At 42.6% G+C, this 9,027-nt stretch overlaps 1 protein-coding gene and 1 non-coding gene across 2 annotated transcripts; one reads left to right on the forward strand and one right to left on the reverse strand.

Annotated features, from left to right (window-relative positions):
- The first annotated feature begins 1,578 nt into the window (after positions 1 to 1,578).
- On the forward strand, positions 1,579 to 1,651 carry TRNAE-CUC (transfer RNA glutamic acid (anticodon CUC)). Its single transcript has one exon. It is a non-coding gene; the product is annotated as a tRNA-Glu (tRNA).
- A 1,803-nt stretch (positions 1,652 to 3,454) lies between these two features.
- LOC147416453 (uncharacterized) lies at positions 3,455 to 7,070 on the reverse strand. The gene is made up of 3 exons (XM_086508344.1): positions 6,400 to 7,070; positions 5,804 to 5,913; positions 3,455 to 5,690 (listed from the first exon to the last, which is right to left on the reverse strand). The coding sequence occupies exons 1-3, from the start codon at positions 6,812 to 6,814 to the stop codon at positions 3,882 to 3,884; spliced, it is 2,334 nt and encodes a 777-aa protein (XP_086364470.1). The 5' UTR covers positions 6,815 to 7,070; the 3' UTR covers positions 3,455 to 3,881.
- Between the last annotated feature and the right edge of the window lie 1,957 nt (positions 7,071 to 9,027).

A 9,027-nucleotide genomic window follows, 5' to 3' on the forward strand; every position in this document is an offset into this window, starting at 1 on the left:
TTTGCCAACACATAATCACGAGCCTCTAGTTGTAAGAGGATACGATAGTGTGAGAAAAAATTGAGATAAGAGGGTATAAATTTAGATGATTGACTGCTAATGACAAAAGATAATAAGGAATTGAGAGAAATAGTAGATAATTGGATTGTAGATTAACCTAATTGTAGTAGATAACAAAGAAATAAGACAAGATTTGAGCTTGCAATCAATAATAGCTCAATGTTCCCTTTCGAACACACAACTCGTTTGTTCATAGCACCGCCTCCAATTGGCAAGTCTATGTAAACTTTAAGGTAATTAGTTTCTCCCATGCATTGCAATTCCAAAAATTAAAAGTGACTCTCCAACACTAGAGGAGGAGCATATATGACCCTTTAATGATGGAGGAGGGAATAAGCATAAGGGGAAGGGCACGTTACCTACGATTTATAAAAATTGGGTGAGGATGATGCCACCTCCTCGCCATGCTTACTTATGGTTTTCTCCTTTGTTGTGGGAGGGATACAAGCATGTGTGCACATAAAGCATTGAATCGCATCTTATAAAACCAAAATTATGAAAATATATTTCTTATCGGGATTGACTACCTAGTACTTCTCTTTAGTTCTAAGTTTGAAAGAACTTTTTGTAAAATATCAAGAGACCACAGCTGGTGCTTGCAACAAAACATTGGTGCATTAAGGTTGGTTTGTTTTCGTGCTAATTTCAGGTAAGCCTAACTCTAGCCTAGTCACATGCATATTTATTATTGTCCAATAGTTTTTGACATGAGAGAGAGAGAGAGAGAGAGAGAGAGAGAGAGAGATTTGTGAGAGTCGAGTCCCACTAGATGCTAGCAACATTAGTGGTATCAAGAAAAAAACAACAAAATTATGGTGACTCGATTTTTTGTTGAGTTCAGGAGTATGTAGGAGATAACATCCTTTAAAAATGTAATGTCACTAGACTTGAGTCCCGCTAAGTGCGAGTAAGATTAGTAGTATCAATAAAAAAACAAAATTTGGTCACTTAATTTTTTGTCGAGTTTAGAAGTATGAAGGAGACGTCCTTTAAAAACGTGATGTTCCTAGGATTGTCCTTTTTCCAAGTATTAAGAGCTCTTCTTTGATACTAACGAATGAAAATTCAAGTATGCGCTTTGCCTTTTTCTACATTCTAGCCCCAAGTTGAAGTTTCATTTGTAAATAGTAATGGCAAGATTTTTTCCCCTATTTTGTGGCTACAGATCACTTATTGTTCAAGTAAATCCTAGTACTACTAATACTTTACTAGGCTTGCGGGGGACTGGGTTCTTAGGTATCATTACAAAAGTTCTCTTAATTTGCATCACCTCTCCAACCAAACTACCCCGTGCATTTTTACCTTGACACATAGAGAATGAACCTTTTGAGCCGATTGAAGAAATAGAGAGTGGATGATAGAATTGCAGGCAACATGCACATTACTTAGGGGAGGAGAGTATACAATATGACTTTGGATGTGGTTTGGTCTTGAGAGAACATTAATCCTGGCACACCGGTGTTTGTTAGCAGAAGGAATTGAGGTTAACATTGTATTACTTTATCGTGTCAACAAGCATCCGTTGTAGTCTAGTCGGTTAGGATACTCGGCTCTCACCCGAGTGACCCGGGTTCAAGTCCCGGCAACGGAATTTTGCATTCGTTCAGTATTCGTTTTTGTATTTAGTCTGTCTCGTGGGTTAGGACACTTCCGCGTTTCTCCTGTATCAGAGCCAGCCAAGAGAGAGAATTCTTCATCAACCTAGATTGTCCACACAATGCACATACAACTTGAGATAGACACTGCCCTAGCCGATGTACCCAACAAATGCACCGGAATCGCACAGCCCCACTGTGCAAATTGTAGTTTGACGAGGCATCCTTTGCGACAGACCGGGCCCAAGTCAAGTTTTGTTGTATCATAAGATACAACAAAACAGTGGATGGCAAGTTTTGTTGTATCTTATGATACAACAAAACAGTATCCACTGTAATGATACCAAACACTTGCATATGGTGATATGGACACTTGTACATGGTTTTGTCTTATACTCTCTCTTCTTCTTCTTCTTCTTCTTCTTCCATTCTAAGATGAGATCATTGCTGATATTTTTTTGTTGCATCTTGTGACGTCAGAATAGCACTGACACTTGTACACGATCGTGTAGGGAAAGGACCCTAGGACCCCTAGGGTCCTTTCCCTGTAATAACTGCGACCACATGGCGACTGGTGAAGACCAAGAGCAGAAAGTACACTAGAGGTCCTTTCCCGACCAAGGGACAAATTTTACATGCTGAGTTGTCCACATACTGTAGGAATGGACAGCAGATATACGGCCAAGATCTCTTGCCCCCGGACTGTCAACCTTGACGATACAAAGAATTGTATGAGATTTTGTGTGAGGGGGCAGTTCTCTTTGGCCTCTCTCTCTCTCTCTCTCAGAGGGAGAGGAGACCTCATCTGGCATGTACTAACTTCTTCATTATAATGCTCCAACGACATCCGTACAAATACATCATCAAGGAACTTTTATCCTCGAAAGGGGACAGAGAAATCATGTTCTGTCAGGCGTAGAGACCCACAAAGGAGTGGCAGACACCACCATCATATGAAATCACATAGATGGATCACATATACTCTCCTGCAGCATGGAAATTTGTAGTTTTTATTACACACAATCCAGATAATAATTGAGACCTATTAATTTGTAAAATGCTAGCTAGGCTTTTACAATATCGTCCAAACTAGGTAAACCTAGGAAATTGGGAGCCAAAAATGCATTTCTATGTTTCTATGATGCCAAGGCATCTCAATTACTTCAAGATATAGCTTCTCATGAGAGAGAGAGAGAGAGAGAGAGAGAGAGAGAGAGAGAGGTCACATAAAGCCCTTTAATGAGGATCCTCTAATTAGGTAAAACAAGGCACACAAAGAAGGCATACTCCAGGATGCCAAAAACAATTACTTTCAATTCATAAAGACACATTGGCCTCTTAGGGGAGAATAATACTCTCTCTCTCTCTCTCTCTCTCTCTCTCTCTCTCTCACACACACACACACACATGTAAGGAAGAACAGCAACCCTTGGGACACAAACTTTCCCAGTTGCATAACAGTGTCAGCCACGACCACAAGTTGGTCTACAAGTTCTAATACCCTATGTATGACCAGTAGTGTTAAAAATGTCTAGTAAACTCTTCCCGAAATCTTAAGGGGGAAGGAAGTTCACAACTCAATACTCTTTGGATACAAAATGCACCAGAACAGAGAATATTTCATGACAAAAACACCTCCGGCGTTCAATTGGCATGTGTGAGAAAAAATCTGAAAGAACCAAAACCTTGTAAACAGAGATGTTCTGGAATTAAAAACCAAGGCATTCAGCACTCAGTGAATTCATTACTTGTATGTACAATGTGACAAACCCAAAATCAGTAGTCGTACATATATCTAGGCAACGAATGAACTCTCTTTCTCATAGTAGGGACATTCACAAGTAAAAACTCTATGGATACAAAATGCGCCAGAACAGAGAATTTTTCATGAAATACACAACCAAGGCATTCAATTGGCTTACACCAGGAAATGCGGTCGCTACTTTGTGTATATACAAAGTGAAAAACCAAAACCTTGTGAAAGGCTGTAGATAAGAAAGTAGCCAGGGTTTGGGTTCAAATCCCATGTACATCCAAGTGCACTCCCTGACCAACAAAGTATTGTATGATAAACTCGAAAGCAAACAAAGCCCTTGTGGAACCGACTTGTGGTGCAAGGACCAACTCTGCCGATCTTCTTGTGTATATAACATGTATACGTAAGTAGTATATATCTGTACTGTAGAGACCATCACCACCATGTATATGTTCACTGGGTCTTTCAGTTTACCTCGCAGTTTTGCTTCTTTTCCTCACAATCAGCGACATCACACGGGCAAAAAATGATAGTTTCTTAGCTTTCCCGGCCTTCTTTGGGAATTCCATCTCAGCCATAACTTTCGCTGCCTTCTCCGAGGCTGGCACCTTAAGGGTAAACACTTCAGCCAAAGAGTCAAGACTAGGCACTGCCTTACCATGAAAAGATTGAGAAACAAGCCTTCCTTGGCTGCTTTTGCCAGTCGTAACACGAGGACTCTGTGCCGCAGAAGTGCTAACAGATGATGGATTGCTGCCCGTTTTCCGCCATTGCTCATGCTCTGCCCGCCACTTGCGAAGCTCTGCTTCGACAGCTAGCTTTGCCGCTTGAGCTTCGTCTGCCTTCTTCTGGGCCTCTTCCAATGCCTTCAGCAGCACGGCTAACTCCTTTAGGGTATCATCAAGCTTTCCTTGAGCTTCTTGTTGCTTAACTGTGGCTGCATCCACTTCCACAAAAAAAGATCCAACTTTCTTTCCAGCAGCGTCCTCTGCTTCAAGCCCAGCCTCATGCAGGGCACAATACTCTTCAAAAGATATACTGATTGTTATCTTCTGCCCTGGCTCAGTTCCAGGCTCAGACAGAGCTTTCAACCATGCTAAGGCCATGGCTTCTGATGCCCGAAAAGCTTCACCCTCTTTCACAGCAGCTTGAAGTCCACTTGACATACTATTCAAGCCTGCCTTAGCTTGCTCTATTTCAAGTCTGCCCTTGCGAGCTTCTTCTCTCGCCAGATTTGATGCTGCTTTCGCCTCGTCTGCATCTAAGGCCAGCTGCTTGATTGCAGCCGGAAGGGATCTCTTTGCTTCTCTAGCCTTTGTTTCCCCTGCTTGAGCCAACAATACCTTAGCTCGAACATTGCAAAGTTCATCCTGCAAGGAAGCTAGTGTTGCACAAGCTATTTGCTCTGTTTCATGTGCACTTTCAAGCTCGGTCTGACGTTTAGAGACCTCTGTTTGAAGGGTACCTATGGTTGTGGTAAAGGAAGCTCGCTCATTAATGGCCTTTTTCAAGTTTAACTTCGCCTCATCCATTTGCTCCAGAACCTTTCCAAGTGCTGCTACATGGTTCCCTTCAGCAACCTTGGCTCGATCCAGTCTCGCTTTGGCCCCCAGTAGCCTGCACTCTGACTTGCTCATTTGGACACCTCTTATTGTAGAAAGGTCCCCGATTAAAATTTCCATTGATGTGTCTGCATCAGTCAAGTCCAAGCTTTCCAATTTTGCCATCCTTGTACATGACATTTGCACAGGCTCGACCCCAGATTTTCCCCCGAGCTTGGGTTTAGGAATTGACCTCAAGGTGGTGATATCAGCCTCGGTTTCAGCGAGGGCCGACTTTAAAACTGTCAAAGACTCTTGAATAGAATCATGCTCTTTGACAAGCTTTTGTACCCTCATTGATGCATCATCCTCAGCACTCAAGGCCTCTTCACACTCTCTCAGAGATGATTGCTTAAGACTTTCCAGCTGTGCCCGTCTCTCGCGAACGATTTCAATCTCCTTCTCTGCTAGCTCCACCTCACGCAAGACATCCATATGAAACTCTTTTGCCAGGCTCTCATTTGACACTTCCTGAGGCTGACTTGTTGGAGGGGATGAGCTCCCTTCACCAACAGATGTGACCGGAACTTCACCTTTGCACACTCGTATCTGCCCATTTGTCTTCTCTAGTTCATGTAGAACATCGACAATAGAAGCCTCCTCGATGACAAGTTTTTCTTTGAGGTGCAACATCTCTTTGCTTGCCTTTGATATATCACATCCAGAGGCACCCATTTTCTACACGTATGAAAAAAGAAAAACCAAGCAAGACAATCAGCCACAGGCGAAAAGAAGATCAATTGCTCCCTTTTCAAGTTTCAAAACTATGTGCAGATGTAAACAATCCAAACCTCTTCCAAAACTTGGGTATGCGACTTCCGATCCATTCTCTCCCCAAAGAGTGCGACAGCTTCTTTCACGATTTCAAAGGGTGCACCTGGTGTAGCCCCCGATTTGTGGTCTACATTAATACCCAGACATGGAGAGCCCACATTAGAGAAAAACCAATCAATTTCAAGCTTGGACGTGGACAATGCCAACAAGAGATATTTCAAAGTGATACCAAGGCACTTCTACTGCCATACACAGACGGTAAAACACTGAGTTAATACATAATTGAAGCGATTAATCCTGTTCTTACAACATGGGATGGTGTGGACCCGTGTACACCACCATTCAAACCTAGGACCTATCTGCCAATCATTACTTTCATATAATGTAAGAAAATGCAGGAAACTCCTCCTCCTTTCTTTTCTTTGTGGCACGTGGCTCAAACGGTGAGTCTTTCACATAGCATTTCTTTGATATGCCACAAACCTGCATCCCCTACCTTTGAGCCTAGCAGGACCATCGTTCTTTCTCCAATTAAATGAGAAACCGCACATACCAGATTATATAAGCAAAGACAGCAGCTAAGTGCAACAGGAGACAGATAAAAAAAATATACCAGGAAAAGCTTTCAGCAGGTTCCCTGTAGATGCGGCTCCGGAATCTTCTATTCTTTCTACAAGATTGTCAATCTCCAGCGATGCCTGAAACTCGAGCGGCTCAGAAAGGGGTCCCTGCTTTTTGCTCAAGGCCTCAATTTCAGCAGCAGACTTTAATGCTTGCATATGTGGCGTGCAAAGGGGCACCCTTGCATGCTCTTCCTGTGAAGATTTTGCCTCTAAGTCCTGCTTCTCTTCAATTTTAGGAGGCTTCAAAGCCTCAGGAGAGTGAACAAGAGGGCGTTGCTTCTTAGAGTCAACCTTCAGTGCTTCTAATTCCAATATTTTCTTGGGTGAAGACACTACGGGGGAATCTGAAAAAATAGCAGAGGCGTCCAGAGGAGCTTCATTTTCAGGTGCTGGCAGAGTGGTCATGTCTGCTTCAGATTGCGAGCTATGGCAAAACCCAAGACGGGGGATAAAGATGGTTTAAGGTGCGTGTATGTGTGTATGGGCCTGTGGAGGGTTTGGCGTGACAAAGTGGGCGGAAGTCGTCGAAGAGGAGGAAGCTCAGCCTTATTGCGAGGCCGCAGGCGAAAGTATCGCTCGTAATCTGTGCAGACAGGAGAAGACCAGGAAGCATTTCCCATGAGGAGAAGGGCAGAGAGAGAGAGAGAGAGAGCGCCGAGATTCTAGAGAGAAGAGAGAGACGCAGAGAAAAAGAAGAAGAGAGAGAGAGAGAGAGCGAGAGAGAGAGAGAGAGAGACGGCAGCCGGCCGTCAAACTTGACGTGACGTCAGATCTGACGCTTCACCACGTGTCATTGTTTAGCCTTAGTTTTCTCGAGGCGATTCAAGTTTGTGGACTTTTTAATTCTGACGCTTTTAGACTCCAAGCGATGGGGCTTTTTAAAGCCAAGATCAAGGGTTGTCATCATGGCACCATGAGCTCTACGGTGGAGATCCTCCATTGCACTTGAGTCTTGAGAACCTTCTTGAAGACTCATCAACACGCAAGATGATTGCCAAACTTGAAAGTTTGAAACTTTTAACCCTTGCACCACTGCTTGAAAAAAACCATTTTCTTGGTCATGTTTTCTAAGGGCAAACCAGGCAGACAACCGCCAAAATCTAAGATGTTTGTCAGGATTTACAACTAAAATGCCCAAATTTATAGCTTGCATATCAAGGTTTCTTCGATTTACAATCGAGATTTTTTATTTTCAATCCAGAGATTCACACTGCAAACAGAGATATGTGAGCACTATTTCGAACCACTCCTAGAGCACATTACAAGCAACATATTCACACCTCAAGAAGTGGCCATGTTGGCATCAATCCTCCGTAAGAGATAACTTTTGCCAAAATCGCCACATTTACAAAAAGAAATGTATAGTTATAGTGACAAATAATTGGTACATGAGCGACAATTCATGAGGCACAACTATCCAATAGAGTAACATATCAATATGCTTCGTGTGACCACTCTCTAAGCACAATCAAGCAAGAGTGCCAACTTAGATAGGTCCATCTATCTTGCTTGCACAAGAAACATAAGGTGCCTTTGAGAAAAAAAAATCACTTTGTGGTCCATTGAACTTACATATGTTCGATGCCCTAAGACAAATTCACATGTTGGCCAATGAAAAGTCACATGTGCTATCTAAGAGAGAGAAATATGAGGACCATTTCATTACCTTTAAATAAGGGCAAACTTGAAATTCTCCCAGTTTTTAGGTCAAAATTTGAAACCTTTGCCGAAAATTACACTAAAACTTGTGCAAATTACTGATCATTTTGGCCGGTTAAAATACATTGGACCCCAGTTTTTTCCTAGCACTGAACAAGAGGGAGTGCTCTAACTTAAATTATATTTTTTGTGGTCTTGACTGGTTAGATGAGAGAGAACTCCCAGAGATACATCTCCAACTCGCTTTGGACACTTCCACCAATAATGACCCTTTTCCCCACAATGATTGCAATGCCAATCCGCCTTCAAGGCTTCCTTTTCAGCATCACTCTTCTTTTCTTTGTTGTTGCTTTTCTTCTTACCCTTCTATTTCTTGTTATTGTTGGAGGAACCGGTCAAGGCTTGTAATCTGACTTCTTCCCTGTATTGAACCACTCCTCCTCATTCAACACCATTGGAATAATATCGTCCCAAGAAATAGTATTTAGTCGGCCACTAGTAAAGAATAGAAATCGGTATCCTCGGGAGGTAACTGGGCCAAAAGATGGATGGCCATGTCCAGTGAACTGATAAGCTTTCCCATTTGAAGTATCTCTTGTGAAGCTCATGTATCTTGTTGATGTGATCCATCCAGGGTCCTCAACTGCACCTCTAAGGCTATTTGCTTCATTGGAGAAACTTGATCATATAGTGAAGAAAGTTGATCCCAAATCAACTTCGTGTCCTTCATCAATCGAATGTGATTGATGACTATTGGTGTACTGTTGAGAATTATGAAAGAGTGGACTGTCATCATAGTCACTTTCCAAAGGGTGTAGTTGTCACAATTCAATTGATGATCCGAGGGAAAGCTAGAGAGGGTAGGTATTTTGATTTGTTGATCACCTACATCGGAGTAGAACTCGAACTAGTCTCCCCACTCCTCATTGACGAGTGGTTCACCACTGCCACTGGTAGCT

The sequence above is a fragment of the Adiantum capillus-veneris genome, unplaced genomic scaffold (genome assembly GCF_014529385.1).
Source record: "Adiantum capillus-veneris isolate H3 unplaced genomic scaffold, ASM1452938v2 Hic_scaffold_956, whole genome shotgun sequence".
NCBI lineage: Eukaryota > Viridiplantae > Streptophyta > Polypodiopsida > Polypodiales > Pteridaceae > Adiantum > Adiantum capillus-veneris.

What these genes read in the sequence shown, in the direction of transcription:
- LOC147416453 (XM_086508344.1), bottom strand. Translation starts at nt 6,814, where the DNA reads ATGACCACTCTGCCAGCACCTGAAAATGAAGCTCCTCTGGACGCCTCT. An exon ending in CCTGCTGAAAGCTTTTCCTG is followed by an intron (nt 5,914 to 6,399) that starts GTATATTTTTTT and finishes GTATTAATGTAG; the next exon opens with ACCACAAATCGGGGGCTACA. An exon ending in ATACCCAAGTTTTGGAAGAG is followed by an intron (nt 5,691 to 5,803) that starts GTTTGGATTGTT and finishes TCATACGTGTAG; the next exon opens with AAAATGGGTGCCTCTGGATG.